Source organism: Dendrobates tinctorius, unplaced genomic scaffold (genome assembly GCF_039654945.1).
Source record: "Dendrobates tinctorius isolate UK_male_01 unplaced genomic scaffold, ASM3965494v1 ptg000060l, whole genome shotgun sequence".
Taxonomy (NCBI): Eukaryota; Metazoa; Chordata; class Amphibia; order Anura; family Dendrobatidae; genus Dendrobates; species Dendrobates tinctorius.
The window spans coordinates 57449434-57466975 of NW_027361728.1; the positions used below are offsets into that span (position 1 = coordinate 57449434).

The following is a 17542-nucleotide window of genomic DNA, read 5'->3' on the forward strand; positions in this document are numbered from 1 at the left end:
CTGACTACATCTTTCCAGGTTCTATAGCTACAATCAATAGACATAAAACCATTAGACTTGCTGTATCAATTGATTTTCTACAGTATGTCTAATTGGATAGATGCACCAATAGCTAAAATAACTAAATTAGAAATCCAAAATAGTGCTTCATTAGGATTTCTACATTGGAAAGACCTAATCAATCACTAATTGAATTGGTATTTACACTAAACCTTTTGGAAGTGTGCTAAATTCTGGAGGCATCAGTTTATCAAAGTATTGATTAGATGGGCAAGTTACTCTTTTATGGGACATAAATCTGGTTAATTACCTGTAGGTGAAATCTTCAGTTTCTGACTGTGTTAACTCTGTTATTTTATTGGATTATTGTGTGTGTGTTTAGCACTATTGATGAGCGAGTATACTCATTGCTTGGGTTTTCCGGAGCATGCTCGGGTGTCTTCCGAGTATTTTGGCGTGCTCGGAGATTTAGATTTCGTCGTCTCAGCTGCATGATTTGCGACTGCTAGCCAGCTTGAATACATGTGTGGAATGCCTGTTTGTTATGGAATTGTCACATGTATTCAGCCTGCACAAGTCGCAAATCGTGCAGATGAGACGACGAAAACTAAATCTCCGAGCACGCCAAAATACTCGAAGATCACCCGAGCATGCTCGGAAAAACCAGAGCAACGAGAATACTCACTCATCACTACTATTCAGTACATAATCTAATTTACAATCTTGCTATAAGCTTTTTTAAATAAATGGATTCTTTCTATTCTATTTATGTAAATACTTATGTCCCCCCAAAAAATTGAGAAAAGTATTCAAGGTGTGATACCTTTATTGGCTAACCAGAGAAATTATATTTGCAAGCAAGCTTTCAAGGCTCAAAAGGCCCCTTCATCAGGCTAGATTACAAGTGAATTACTGAGAAAAGATGGCAACATTTAAATAGGAATTACAAAAGGACATGAGATGATGCTAGCTATAGACATTTTTTGGGGACATAAGTATTTACATCTATTTTTCTGGCAAACACGGTACCACAATTTTATTTTGTATTGTACATTCTATTCTATTTGGAAGATTTACTGAGTAAAATGCACACGAAAGTGTATTTCTAATCATGTCAAAAGCGTTTAGGGAGTTCTGGAACTTCTCACATCTACCTAAAACGTGTTAAGAGGGTGGCTGAGAAAAGTCAGAAAGTAGATGACATTTTTAATACTTTTTTTTTACATAATTTATCAATGAATCCGATGACACTACTGATAAATGTCCCCATACTGAGCAGTGTTCATGCAGGTATGAAGGTGTAGGATTTAGGATTCCCACATATACTGTACTATGTGCTAGAAATTATATTTACTGTAGTTTATTACTTTTACCTAGTTGTATATTTTCATATCATTTAAAGGGTTTTTATATAGAGTCAGAGGGAAATATTAGAAGGACACAAGCATACAGCAATGCACTTATTAGTATTTGTATATCTCAATGGTTGACTAAATCTACCCCAACACCTCTGCTGACTCTGTATGTGGCTACATAGCCGTTTTATGCTTTATCATCTGGAGCACTTACATAATGAGATGACCATAATGGATGAGAAGAAGAGTCAAAGCGTCATTCCCATCATTGTAATCACATTCCAAACACACAATAATATATAGTATCTTTCACAATTTACCATGAAGGATACACACAATATGATATTATAATTGGTGTTTGATAAATTAAAGACTTTATCTAAGCTATACATTATTCTTGTTCTTGTATCATGACTGAGGTGAATGCAATGAAAACAAGAAATTAATTACTGTAGTAAATGAGAAAATTGGCTATATTTTTAATACACTGGACTGCTAAAGGATATTATAATTAAAGGATGAAAAACCTGCCTATCCCTTGAGAAAAAGGAAGCTCTGGCTATGTATGGTATATACAAATCCCACAAAAGACAATATCTCACAGCCCCTGTCTTGCTCTGCCTTTATCTACATTGAGATTGGCTGACACAAGGGAAGATTTTAATAGAGTTGAGGTAGGACCGTCCTGTTTGGGTACACCTTGTCGCAGTGACTTTTATGCTTTCTAGATCAAAATAATGTTAACTCCGTAACCTACACTATTTACATGTGCTATTGCTATTTACTTATTCACTTACTACAGGGTATAAATGCACATTTAGATTTTTTTCTTGGTTTTCATCTATGAAATGGCCAAAGTGTGAACATGCTCTTACTCAATGTGCATATACCAACTTATGCTCCGGCTTGTTTCTTTGGTTTTGCAGTTTTTCAAAATCAATATCTGCAAAGAGTTTGTGTGTTCTCCCAATGTTTGCGTGGGTTTCCTCCGAGGTCTCCGGTTTCCTTCCACACTCTAAAGACATACTGATAGGGAATTTAGATTGTGAGCCCCATTGGGAACAGTGATGATGAGGTCTGTAAAGCGCTACAGAATTAATGGCACCATATACTGTAAGTGAATAAAATGAATAATAATTTATCATGCGCTGAGATCCTGGTGGTGTCTTGCCCTCCCTGGCTATCTGCATCAATGATCTGTACCAATGAAATGGAAAAACTGGAGAAACATTTAGTAAAACATTGACATTACTGGAGGTTCATAATGTATTAGAAACTGGATAGAGATCAAAAGATTACAAGCAGCCGATACTTCCTATGACTTCTAATCCAACCAACCATCAGCATTGTAATTACCAGCTCATTCATTAGTTCACTACGCTAATATTTTTTTTCCAGTAACAATTTTGATAACAGTCAAATACCACTATGTCCAACACTTCCTTGAACATTGAGTAATTTTTAATTGATGGACTACTAACACTATGACATGAAGAGTCATCAATGCATAAACCCGTTTGTAACAAGAGATCCTAAAACATGGATGGACAACATGCTGGACACATTTTATAATCAGCTTTTTCCTCTTCCAGATGCAGCTGTATCATTGTAAGTATGATCTTGGACAAAACAGAGGAAACATTCTCCCAGAACAGCAACAGAGAAGAGATTTGCTGTATCCAATTATCTGCTGTTTCTGCACTAATTCTGAGTTGTTTTTCACTTGCACATGTTCTGACCTTTGAGGTGTGCACGTCTATTGAGGAATCCTGGGTTATATTTAGCATCTTTTCATCTCGCCCCACCGACAGACTGTGCCTTGCAAACAAATTAGTGCTGTATCCCACCATGCCCTTTATGGTGCGGGGTGATAATATTTAGGTTTATGCACAATGTAAATATTTACACTTAATATACGATGTGGTTATCTCATTACACAAAATAGGTATTTACTGTAAAGGAATACGAACTAAGAATTAAGAAGATAAATAGAGAATATAGCCTAGATTTCCAAGGCGTAGGTGAACATCAGTGCACTCAGACATACAGTATATTGATGTATACGTTCAGCATATCTCTATGACTATGTGATTTATGTAGTCAGAAGAGGTACTAGTGCAGGAATCGAAACATGGTGACCTTTACTGAGTTATGACTTGTCTCCTGCGTTACAAGGAATGAATATGATATGTCTACAAGAGATCACACCTATATATACCTGACTGCTTTCATATTACCAAGATAAGGAGCTACATTTTATCTTGGAATGGCGAATTTGTGAAAAGCAGAAAACAGATGACATTTCAAGGATCTGGAAAGGACATTTATCGTTGCTTTTCAATCTTCGCTGTGTAAGTGCCATTAAAGGTTAAATATTGTAACTCCCCATAATGTAAGTAAACCCAGGCTGTAGGATGTAAAGTACATTTCTGATAGCGGAGCCTAATCAGAACACGGGAGATACATGGGGAAGGCATATAAGGAGTGGACTACAGCAATGAAATGGAAAGAGAAATCATATAGAATCCATTTGTACTTACATTCATCTTCTATGTGTCTGTTTTTCAAGTCATTTTACAGAAAAATTCCGATCATTGGCAGATAGCAGTTTGTGAGAGGCACGTTCTGCACCAACTGTCTGTCATATTGTTCATCGCTTTCCTTTCCCTTCAGAGACCAGTCCTCCTGGACTTGAATGCTCAGTGCAAAAATAGACTTTAATTCTCTTCAAACATTCACGCCTTAACTCTTTACAGCAGCTGCCTGCGTCTAAACCAGCAAAACGTAGCTGCAACCAATTACGGTATAATTCCTCCTTCTCAGAAAACGACTAGACTGTGCCTGGGGTCTCCTGAACTTGTCTTAACCCTCCAATTTTGTGACGATTTCTGAGCAAGGCTGGAAGAGCGAGGGCTGATCGTTCCAAGAGCCGTCCCTATTTCATTCATCAACCTTGCAGGGGAAATGTGTTTCTGATATGAATTATTCATGAGTTCAGTTCTGCTAGACCCATGACATGGTGTTAATCATTAATAGGTTGTGACTTATTTTTTTTTTAATCTTCCTTCTTTGTTAAGATGAAAAAATTCCCAAGTTTGCTGTGTACATGGAGAAACAAATCTTTATCTAGTTGCATATTTTTTTAAAATATTTTTCTTGTATGTTTGCAATCATATACCATATCTATCTATCTATCTATCTATCTATCTATCTATCTATCTATCTATCTATCTATCTATCTATCGCTCTCATATCTATCTATCTATCTATCTATCTATCTATCTATCTATCCATATTTCCTTCTCTTGCCCTCTTCTAACATAGTGTGGAGATAGGAGCCGATAATTAACACATGCTCTTTAGAGGGATGACTCTGACTCTTGTTGATGACCCTCACAGCATGTACTTGTGCAGTGGGCTCAATTTTTAAAGATGTGCAATTGGAACAATAGGATTAACAAATTAACCAGAGAGAGTAAATGGATCGCCCCCAGGGCAGATGTGGGGGATTACTCGGTACAGGGCTGGTGTCTCAAAGGGGAAGTGTCGCGGCGGCGGTGACCCGGTCCGTGGCCCTGGGTGTCCATGTAAAATAGGTGAAATAGACCTGGATAAAGTTTAAAAGTAGGTAGTTCGTGACGCCACCTGTGGTTTCTGGTCAGAAGGGGACCAGCGCTGCAGTGCAGATCCTCTGGGATGGATGGTGTGGTGCAGCAAAAATGTAATAACTCTCCACAGGCAGAGCTGTAGTCCCAGGACAGCAGTAGTAGATGTTGAGGTAGATGATATAGTGTTGGGCACAGAGATGTAGCAGTGCTGAGTGGGTTGGCGCAGGAAGAAGGCAATGACACAGCTGAATGCAGTTCCGATACTTTACTCACGTTTCTGGCATAGACAAATGCCCGCTTCAGTGCCACGGTCTCCAGAGCAAAGGCTCAGCCAACTCCCAGGCAGATGGAATACACCCTTCCAGCACTCCCTTTCGTGTGCCTTTTCTGAACATCTCCTTTCTAGCGCTAGTCTGAAGTACTTGTAGTTCTGAATTACACTCATGTTCCTCCTTCTTGATGTTACTTATAACTCCACTCGCATGACAGGCAGCTATAGTCTGCTTCGGGGACTCCATACTATCATGTCCCGGCTCACACCCGTTGCTGCTCTGTCTTCGAGTTTTAGGTGGGAATAAAGTGGTCACAACTTCTATTCCTTCGGTTTCTGCTGTAGGATCATTAGTATCACACACAGCCTCGGATACCGGTGCCCAGCCATGGCGCTTTAAACTTAGAGAAGGGCTCTGCTCTGGCACTAATCCCCAGTCTCTCTCCTCCTCACGTTCCATTCTTATCTATCGTCCTTCTGAACAACTGATCCTTCTTTCTTCCTCTTGCCTTTCCAGCAGCTCCAGCTCACAGGAGGCTGCTGCAAACACGTCCTTTCCCTCCTTCCCCCAGAGGGGAACTGTCTTCCTTCCCCTCTATGGGGATTCTGACTGCAGAGTGGTCCTCTCTCTGCTTCCCCCTGTGGGGAACTGACCACACTTCCTGTCAGCTTTCCCCTCTAGTGTTTTTAAGCTCCACCCACCACCCAGCACCCTTCATGAACCAAAGCATCTGCCATAAAGGTTATTCTGCTGTTCTAAGGTGTCTGTGCTGGATGTAGGTGCTAGAATCTGGTCAGGTGTTACCATCTTACCTGGAGAGTGGGATACTACACCTCAGGAGGAGGTGCAGTACCTCTGTGGTGACTGAACCCTCAGGGGCGCCACATAAATAAACATAATTTACGGGATTGTGATTAAAAACTTGACTTTTATTAGATTTGATTAATATATATGGTCTAAACTGTTATTTAAAAATATTAAAGTGTATTATTCTCTCCTAGTGTATTCTCACGTATCCCCTGTAGACTGTGAACCCTTGCGGGCAGGGTTCTCCTTTTGTACTTCTGTGTGCCTTGCATTGCTCATGTTTATTGTCTTTGTATGCCACTTTTTCACATGTAAAGTGCCATGGAATATATGGCGCTATGAAAATTAATAATAATAAAAAATTACATTGATTTTATGTGCTATTGGATCCCAATGTTATAGGTATCACTGCCCTATAGTCTATTACTGTCCTACCAAAAGAAATGGCTGCAGTCTATTAGCTAGTATAGTACTGTGAGTACTGTATAGCACTTTGAGGGTAAGCATAATAATAATCTTTATTTTTATATAGTGCTAACATATTCCGCAGCGCTTTACAGTTTTGCCCACATTAGAAGATGCTGCCAGGATGTGCTGAGGCTGTGAGGATTGTGCGGAAGGTTGAGTGGTGCTGTGTGTCTGTCTGTCTGCGTGTGTGGGGAAGGTGACTTGACGGACAGACGTGACTGGCAGTAGGAGGGGACGGTTTGTACACCAAAGACAGAGATTGACAGGATAGAAGGGTGACAGCTAGGAAAGGCAGGATAGGAGGGTGTAGTACTGAGAAGTGACCACAAGATGGCAGGGGAGAGTAGTGCAGGACTATACATCAGCTTATGGCTTAGGATATGCTTAGTCATGGGGGCGGGGAGATAGGAGCCCGGAAGGGGAATTCCCCTGTGAGAGGGGATAAATAGAAATAGGCGGGGCTCGAGATTAGTCCCAGGAGGAGCTCAGAAGAAGACAGGGAAGAGAGAAGAGCTCGGCCAGGGGACCGACAGAGAAGAGACAGTCAGGGGGGTGGCCCTGACCCGATGGACTGCAGGACAGACGAGGCCCCGGGGGTACCGATTGGACAATGACCTTGGACAGGTGAAGCGCTGGGGGTAGATTGGTCTAGGACAGCCCCCAGTGAAAGATCCGCGAGGTGCGTTACGGTGACTGGAACGAAGGTGCAGGTACCCGGGCCTGGAGACAGTGTGAAGAAGCTGCGGTGCGTGTTTGGTGGTCGTCAGGAGGACGACGAATAAATCCGGAATTGTTACATGTGAAATCTGTCTCCGCCTCATCGTTGAGTCGCCTGGTGTCTGCGGCGTCCGAACAGGGTAAGCAGTGGTCCACCCCCCAAGCCCGGCACCTACCACACATGCATGCGTGTGTCTGTATTTGGTGCAGTGCTTTGTGTGTGTGTGTATGTGAGAGAGAGTGGTGTGGTGCTCTGTGTGTGACGCAAGGAAGGCAGAGCAAGGGTTAACAATTTAATTACCAATAAAGGTACTCCTCGCAGTGAGATAAACAGTTAAACTGGGAATGAATAAAGGTGAATAGCAAATACAGCAACAGTTCACTCAGTAAACTTATCGTGTCTATGGTTTCCTCAGCTGCAAATGTTCCGATGAGGGTAGTAGTCCTTGTAGCTGTCGGCGAAATGTCCTCACTTGGGGTCCAAGGTTAGTGATCAGTCTTCTGGCGGCAGCAGTCGGTCTCTGGTGCCTTCCATTGAGCCCCTAGTCTATATGCTGGTGCAGCCAAATTCACAGGTGTGGAGAAACCCCCAGTGACAAATGAGGTCTCGGGTATGCGGGACAGCAAAGGGGACCTCAGCGTTGGGTCGTTTGTGCAGCCAACACCTTTTTGCATGAGCACGGCCCTAAGCCTAAAAGAGCCCAAGGGCCTGTCTCTGGTCACAGTCCCGATTACATGCCCGTGGGTTGTCAGCTGCAATCCTCAGTGCCTCTACTCCCTGGAAGCCGAAGCACGCTGCGCATGCACCCAGTCTGCCTCAGTGTCTGCCGGCGGGAAACTGACTGATGCTGCACATGCTTTTGCTTTTAAAACGCCTATACTTCCTTGGTCACAGGGTTTGTCCGGTCCCCTGTTCCTTCACCTAGGCAAGATGGGACGCAGCCTCAACAGTTCTGGACCCGGCTTGGTACAGGTACCCACAGTCCGGTCTTCCTACTTACACCCTCTCCGGTCAGGAGATCGGGGAACTTTTATTCCCAGTGGAGAACTTTTTGTCCTGTTACAAAATAGTGCTGCAGGTCAGAAGTCTGACCACAGATCCCTTTATATTCTCCTATCAGGTTGCTGGAGAAGCTGATCGCAGTGCTTAGTAGCCCCATAGGGAATGAATGGAGCGCAGATCGCACATGGGTACTGCCACTCCATTCTAACTGGGATAAAAGTTAAATGTTCTGCCAATAGGTGCTGGTTTGAAGGATCTGATCCCAAGTGGTTAACAAGTTATCTATCCTATGTATAGATAGATGATAACTTGACTTCACTGGAAAACCCCTTTACAGGAGGGGTCGTAATCAGTATAGGTAGTTATTAGTCGAACGTTTGTCAGTTATCTAATGTGTTTGTCCAGCTTTAGAACCTTTGGGAAGACAGGTTAAAGGAGTATCCCTATCTCCAAGATCCTATCCCAATATGTTGTAAGTGTAATAATAACAATAATATAAGCATATACCTCTAATTAGAAATGTAGTATAGTTTTTCTGATTTGCTATGTCTCTTTCCTCATTGCAGGACCTTATGTATTTATGGTTAACTTACAACCACTAGCAGCTAGCTAACTTAAGGCCCCGTCACACATAGCGATCTCGCTAGCGAGATCGCTGTGTGTGACAGCGATCAGCGAGCAGCCCCCCTGCTGGTATCGCTGATCGCTGCAAGAAACCTCTGGACATTTCTTTCGTCACTGATCTCCCGCTGGCCAGCATGCATCGCTGTGTGTGACAGGCGGGAGACAAGCGATCAGCGATAAAATAATAATAAAAAAAAAAAAATATTACTATTCTCACCTTCCGACATCCCGCGCAGCCATCCCAAGTTTTGTGACACAACAGCGATCTCACCAGCGAGATCGCTGTGTGTGACAGCGATCAGCGAGCAGCCCCCCTGCCGGTATCGCTGATCGCTGCAAGAAACCACTGGACATTTCTTTCGTCGCTGATCTCCCGCTGGCCAGCACGCATCGCTGTGTGTGACAGGCGGGAGACCAGCGATCAGCGATAAAATAATAATAATAAAAAAAAAAAAAATATATTGCTATTCTCACCTTCCGACTTCCCGCGCTGCCATCCCGCCTCTCTCCACGCTCCGGTCCTAGTAATCCTTTGCAAGAATGACCGCAAGACTTCGTGATCCAGCGAGAACGGACGTCAACGCGGTAATTCTCTCAAAGGATTACTGGGACCGGAGCGTGGAGAGAGGCGGGAATGCTGCGCGGGACGTCGGAAGGTGAGAATAACAATATTTTTTATTTTAATTCTATTTTTGACATGAATCAGCGCTGAACACAGCGATGCCGCACGCGCGGCGTCGCTGTGCTAATCGCTGGTGAAGCTGTCTGTTTGACAGCTCACCAGCGATCACATAGCGATTCACCAGCGATCCTGACATGTTGATATCGTTGTCGGGATCGCTGGTAAGTCGCTATGTGTGATGGGGCCTTAACTCTAACGATATCAGTGGTCATAACGATAGATACCTAACGTCCTGCAATGCCTGTACATGAAGAAAGAGACATAGCAAATGAGAAAAGCTATATTACATTTCTAATTGGAGGTATTTGCTAATATTATTGTTACACCTACTACATATTGGGATGGGATCTTAGAAATGGGAATTCCCCTTTAAGTTATTTTACACTGATAAGACATCTTTTAGTCCTTTCTGATAAATAGGCCTGACACAGTTATACTTTTTTGTATAACAAAAGTTCTGGAAAATACTGGGTCACTATGACATTGGTTCCTCCTGCTCTTGCAGTCTGTGGTTTCTTTAACGGATGACTATTATCTGTGTATTGGCTTAAGGGCCCTTTACACATAGCGATATCGCTAGCGATATCGCTAAAGCGTCACCGATTTTGTGATGCAGCAGCGATATCGCTACATGTGATACTCACCTCCGTCTGGCTCCCCCCGCTGGCTATCGCTCATCGCGCGAGATCGGCCTGGTCCATTTCTCGTCGTCGGCTTCCTGCTGGCGCCAACGAGCGAGACATGGACGCGGGCGGAAGAAGACATCATCGCTGTGTCTGAAAGGTAAGTACGACCGCCGACCGCTGCTGTGTCGCTGGTGAGATCTGCCTGTTTGGCAGCTCACTAGCGACCATTTAGCAATGCACCTGCGATCCTGACCGGGTCATATCATGGTCGGGATCGCTGGTACATCGCTAAATGTAAAGGGACCTTAAGATGTGCAAATACACCTCATTTACATATCGGCAGAAAGCTTGCTCTGTGGATTTGTCCTGACCTTCCACTCAATGGGCTCAACTCAGCATGAATGCATTCGGTATAGGGTGAGGGGAGTATTCTGCTGCCAGACAGCTCTGAAGGTAGCTTATCTCCAGGAAGAAATAAAAAATTGGACATTAAAATTCAAAATGCTCCATCCCTCTCTCCTCTGATAACATCTCTTGGTGAAGGGTTGGGAGGCCCACACACGTACTAATTGAGAGGTTAAGCTGTCTTTCATCTGATGTGTATGGGGGACTTACTGGGTGTTGATATTTATCCATGAATTAGAATGGTGGACTGTATGAGCAGTGAGCTAGGCCTTACCCATTGCTATGTGCACTAAAAAGTTTGCAGGAACTTTTCTGAATTATCTGTTCAGTAACAAGAGTATTGACTAGCTGGACTTGTCACTTATATCTATTAATATTCCACTGCTTTTATTTCCTCTTGAAATCTAAAGTATAAACAGCTTTCCCGGAACACCTTGAGAACAAAAAAGCACGCTAAATCTTGATTGACAAAGTGATTTGAGTTGCTTCCTTTAAAGCCCACCTGTTAAATCATTGTGACTTAAAAGCCTGATTTGTTATCTGTTATTAAATACAGGTGTTTGCAAACCCTATATGTCATCTAAACGTTTCATTTAAAGAGCGAGTTAGAAAGCATTTGCACACATTCAAAAACCATTTATTATTATCTTTTTATGCTTTAAGAGCCCCTGCATATTCTGCCTTTGCAATTTTGTTGTGATGCATACTTCTCCTGACCTTTTGGTGAGGAGGCTTCCTCACGAGAGACATCCTAAACCAGGAATGATCTTTGAACAAATTACTAAACAGCATGTATGTAAGTACTTGGATAACAATATAGTAATTAGCCAGAGCCAGCATGGGTTTATAGCAAACAAGACATATCAAACTAATTTCATTTCCTTACATGATGGAATCACTGACTGGGTGGATCTGAGAAATCCAGTAGATATATTATGTATGTCTTGACTTCATCAAAGCATTTGATAAAGTATCTTATACTATCCTTATTGAAAAAATGACCAAGTATGGGTTGACAAGGCTACGGTTAGGTGAATTCATAACTGGCTCAGTGATTGTACTCAAAGGCTGTGTGCACACACAGCGGATCTTGCTGCGGTTCCGCAGTGGTTTTGGCCGCTGTGGACCCGCAGCAGTTTCTGCTGCGGTGTACAGTACTATGATTCCCTATGGGAATCAAAAACCGCAATGCAGACGGTGCGGAATTTTCCACGCGGATTATCTGCGGTTTTCAATCCGCAGAAAGAATTGACATGTCAATTCTTTCTGCGGATTCCGCTCCGGTTTGCCATCTCCTCCATTGAGGGCAAAACCGCAGAGCAATCCGCAGGTAAAACCGCAGGTCTTTTGACCTGTGGTTTCACCTGCAGATTTTGCAAAATCCGCGCGGATTAATCCGCAGCGTGTGCACACAGCCAAAGAGTGGTGATAAATGGTTGCACATCCAATTTGAAAGTGTATCAAGAAGAGTACCACAAGGCCACAAGGCTTTGTCCGTCCCCAGTGTTGTTCAACATTTTTATAAAAGATCTATATAAGGAAACTGAAGGTAAACTAATCAAATTTGCAGACAATGCAAAGCTAGGAGGGATAGCTAACACTAGAAAAGACAGAGGAAGGATCTAGATAAGATTAAACAATGGGCAGTGACTAATAGAATGGTATTTAACAGGGAGAAATGTAAGATTCTACATCTGGGCATGAAAAAATGAAAATTACATCTACAGAATGGGAGGAATAGAACTAAGCAACAGCATGTGTGAAAAAGATTTGGTTTTACTTTATAGATCATAGACCACACATGGGTCAGCAGTGTGATGCAGCAGCAAAAAAGGCAAACACAGTTCCAGGATGTATTAAGAGAAGTATTGAGTCTAGATCACGTGAAGAAATTATCCCCCTCTGCTTATCCTGTTCAGGCCTCATCTGGAATACTGTGTCCAGTTCTGGGCATCATATTTTAAAAAAGACATTGAAAAACTGGAGCAAGTTAAGAGAAGAGCTACCAGAATGGAGAGTGGACTACAAAGTATATCTTATGAGGAATGGTTAAAGGATCTGGGAATGTTTAACTTGCAAAAAAGAAGGCAAAGAGGAGACTTAATAGCTGTCTACAAATTTCTAAAGAGATGTCACGGTGTAGAAGGATCATCATTATTCTCATTTGCACATGGAAACAAAAGAAGCAATGGAATGAAACTGAAAGGGAGAAGGTACAGATTAGAAATTAGAAAAAAGTTTTTGACAGTGAGGGTGATCAATGAGTGGAACAGGCTGCCACGAGAGGTGGTGCGTTCTCCTTTAATTTAAGTCTTCAGAGGCTGGACAGACATCTGTCTGGTATGATTTAGTGAATCCTGCATTGTGCAGGAGGTTGGACCAGATGACCTAAGAGGTCCCTTCCAACTCTAACGTTCTATGATTTTATGATTCTATGAAATGGAACGAGACCCAAACTTCAACCCCTTCCAAATCATGTATTTCACTGTTTAGCCCTTCAAGGGATAGGCAAGTAGATACCTTTATAACTTTGCCACTGTGCTCCAGTTGCAAAGAAATTATGTGTTGTAGTTCTGTACATATGAATCTGGAAATGTACTGTGGTGTGTATTGAGGCACTTCAGTTTCACACTGTTTTCCCTCCCTAAAGCCTCCTTTGGTTGATTGTCAGGTTTTTGGGCAAAATATTAAAGAGGTTGTCCTGCAGAACTTTTTCATTGATGGCCTACCTTTAGGATAGGTTATCAATGTCTGATCGAGGTGGGTGCGACACCTGGCACCATTTCCCATCAGCTGTTCCCGGTGTTGGCAATGGCATGAACTGCTTAGTTACAGAGCTGCACAGCTCCATGGACAAAATAGAATCTATAGCCGGGTACTGCACATCCCTCTTATTGATTTGTATATGTGCAGAGGCCACTATTCCGTCTACTGAGCTGTGCAGTTCAGGCCGCCATTGACATTGGGAAGAGCATATTGGCGGGGTTACCAGGTGTCGCAACCTCACCCATGAGAAATTGACGACCTATCCAAAAGAGAGGCAGGGGATTAATAAATTATTACTCTTTTTCTTATTTTTCACCAATGTAAGCTGATTGGAAAGACATTTCTTGAGGTTGGACAAGCCCTTTTAATTTTCGGTAAATTCTCATTTAGTGTTTCTTTCAAACGCAAAGCAAATTCCCCTTTCTTTTGTTTTTGAAGAAAAAAATTGAATGCTGAATAAAAGCAATCTGCAGAATGGTAAGCTGGCACATTGTGGTGAAGTGAAGAAGCCAAGGAACAGAATGAAAATGTTCTGGGTATGAGACAACAGGAGAATTCTGTAAAGTCTCTTTTTATTCCAGAAAGGTATGGATTAGTTATCAAAGCAATCTGGGGCAGGATATCTCCAGAGACTCAAGCCGCAAAATCCAAGAGTGCACGGAGCAGATTGTGTGAGTGCTGACCTAGACAGGGGGATTTTGTCTATTTGTCAGTCTATCTCATCAAGTTACCTTTGAAAGATGCTGAATCGGCTTTGTTTACACTGTAACTCATCGGCGAGCTGAGCTAAAAAAAATAACGTTCCCATTTTCTTGGCATCTACCTGATGATTTTGGATGACCGTGTTGACTATACCTCAGAGAGAATCCTGCTGACAGAAGTGAACCAGGGCTTAGTGAAAAATGATGTCTGGTAGTTATGTCCCAGTATGATGCTGTTCATTACTGCACTTTTAATTAGTGAAAGATAAACAACCGTGCTATATTGTTATTAGAATGAATGAAGAGTCACATGCCATTCATTAAAAATGTGTCATTTCATTACTGACGCAAGAAATAATTACCATAATCACATGTATCAGAGACTGAGATGCAGCCGTGCTGGTATAGATACATCATTGTCACTGCTAATTAAAGCTTAACATATGTTTACCAGAAATTGTTTAGTTCCTTAATATAACATTTAGGAAAATTCTATTGATGCAAGCAATCTTCCATCACATAGGAAATGTTCATTGTCTAACAAAGTTCCTTTTAATCTCTCCTTTGTTGCACACAACCAGACACTTGTTTAGTCAATATTTTTTTTAGCTCACTTATATAGTGCCATTAATTCCACAGCGCTTTACAGACATCATCGTTGTCCTCATTGGGGCTCACAATCTAGATTCCCAATCAGTGTTAGGTTGAACAATAAGAAATGTTCACTAGTTGCCTGCTCCTGGCCTGATGGATAGTAATCAAGTGCGCACTAAAGAAATAACACCAGACACACACAGTCGGATGTAACCTCTCTTTGATCAATCTATGGCACAGCTCCAAGAGGAGTTTATTTAACCTGAACATAGATTTATATATCCCCTGTAAGAGGGCTCATTTAGCTTTAAAATGGGAGTGATCGGATGTATTCCATTGGCTAGTGGGTTGGGAAATGAGCTAGTCCGTGGGCGGATCCATGAGGTCTTCAGGCTGGGTTGGTACATGAGATAATCAGGGTGGGCGTCAATGTGGGCAGATCTATGAGGTCATCTGGCTGGATTGGTACATGAGGTCATCAGGGTGGGCGTCAATGTGGGCGGATCCATGAAGTCATCAGGGTGGACATCATCATCGTAGATACCAGCACATGGTGTGTGCTCAAACAGGAAATAGCAGCCATCTTTAGTGTCACACTTTGATCTGAGCAAGCTTATGTAAGGCTAAACCATACACTTTATGGGTCATTTCTCTCAATCTCTTATGCCTTGAGGTTAATTATTTGATCTTATGGCTCTCCTCAACATCAGTATGTCTTTAGAGTGTGGGAGGAAACTGGAGAACCTGGAGGAAACCCATGCAAACATGGGGAGAACATACAAACTCCTTGCAGATGTTGTCCCTAGTGGGATAGGAACCCAGGACCCCAGTGCTAACCACTGAGCCAATATGTAATTTTGTTAAGTCTGTGTAAATGCCACTATTCTCCTAAATTTGTGGTAGTCTTTCTTTTGCTGCTGTGCCTTTCAGTTCCTCAGATATGGCCTCCTCTTCCCTGTATATGTAGTATTTTTAAAAAACTGGGCATAGTCTCCTAGAAGAACTCGTTTGGCTAACAAGACTAGATTTACATAAGAAGAGGGGGCCACATCTGAGTAACAGAGAGATGCAGGAACAAAAGAAGTGATCAGTACTCTTTAAACAGTGATTGAAAAACACATTGTTAGAAGCACATCTCTCCATGTAAGCAGGGATATACTGCCAACCATATGCAAACTGTATGTAGACAGAACAAACCTGCCGTAAAGTTTGTACACTGAAATATGACAGTGTAAGCAATTTGTATCAATGTTTATAGCTAGAAGATAACATACAAACACAAGCTAAAACATCCCTAACATTGAGATGCACTTCCATAGTAAGCTTGTGGATCATTCTGAGCATAAAAACTGCTTTTCTAACCAAGAAACATTGTGTAAGGAGTTTTTTCCTCAATCTTCATACTTATACTGTAGTTCACCTAAGACCATTTCAGGTAGCAGATATTTTTATGTGATTTTCAATATCAAGATATATCATGTTATGCAAGATGTAGAAATTCAGACTTATGAAAATCTATTTAATCTATTTACCCAGCGTATCCGCACCACAAGAGCAAACCCAACAATGTTAAACTCTTAATAATTGTGTTGGAAAAATAGGCAATGTGAGTCTCCTGCACGGCTTCTCACCCTCTATGCTTCACTTGGTGAGACCTCCACTCTATCTCAAATGTCCTTCAAATTGAAAAGGTCCAATTCACAGCTTTCAATAAAATTTAGCATGGTGACTAGAGTTGAGCGATACCGTCCGATACTTCAAAATATCGGATCGGAATGGATCGGCCGATCTTTAAAAAAGAAGTCCCATTCAAGTCTATGAGACTTCCGGTATCGGAATTGGAAAAACCCTTTCCTGCCCTTGTACAGCCTCTCGGGGGTCTGTACGGGCCTTCCGGGGGTCTCTGCCGGCCTGCCGGGGGTCTGTGCTGGCCTGCCGGTGGGCTGTGCGGACTGCCCGGGGTCTGTGCACCCTGTGGGGGTCTGTACCGGCCTGCCGGGGGGCTGTGCCGGCCTGCCAGGGGGCTGTGCTGATGTCCGGGGGTCTGTGCAGGCATCGTCCGATGGGACTACAAGTCCCATTGGGCGATGCCTGCTACCATGACAGTGATTGACACATTAGCCAATGATGGGACAGTAGTAGTCCCATCATCCGGCTAATGTGTTAAATGTAAAAAAAAAAAAAAAAAATACTACATACATACATACTACATGCATGCTACATACATACTACATGCTACATACATACTACATATATACTACATGCATGCTACATACATACTACATGCTACATACATACTACATATATACTACATGCATGCTACATACATACTACATGCTACATACATACTACATACATACTACATGCATGCTACATACATACTACATATATACTACATGCATGCTACATACATACTACATGCTACATACATACTACATACATACTACATGCATGCTACATGCATACTACATGCTACATACATACCACATATATACTACATACATACTACATGCATGCTACATACTACATGCTACATACATACCACATATATACTACATACATACTACATGCATGCTACATACATACTACATGCTACATACATACTACATACATACTACATATATACTACATGCATGCTACATACATACTACATGCTACATACATACTACATGCATGCTACATACATACTACATATATACTACATGCATGCTACATACATACTACATACATACTACATGCATGCTACATACATACTACATTCTACATACATACTACATATATACTACATGCATGCTACATACATACTACATGCTACATACATACTACATACATACTACATGCATGCTACATACATACTACATATATACTACATGCATGCTACATACATACTACATGCTACATACATACTACATAC

The 17542-nt window shown here is 42.0% G+C and overlaps 1 protein-coding gene across 3 annotated transcripts in view; it reads right to left on the reverse strand.

Moving 5' to 3' along the window:
• Positions 1 to 17542, reverse strand: part of SCHIP1 (schwannomin interacting protein 1) — a 789639-nt gene that overhangs the window by 259224 nt on the left and 512873 nt on the right. The window contains exon 1 of one of the 3 annotated variants that reach the window (XM_073578975.1): positions 3896 to 4192. The exons of the other annotated variants lie outside the window; for them this stretch is intronic. Coding sequence (XP_073435076.1) covers positions 3896 to 3901 — 6 coding nt within the window. The 5' untranslated portion in view covers positions 3902 to 4192. Of the gene's footprint in view, positions 1 to 3895; positions 4193 to 17542 lie in introns of those variants that run through there. 3 annotated transcript variants of the gene reach the window in all.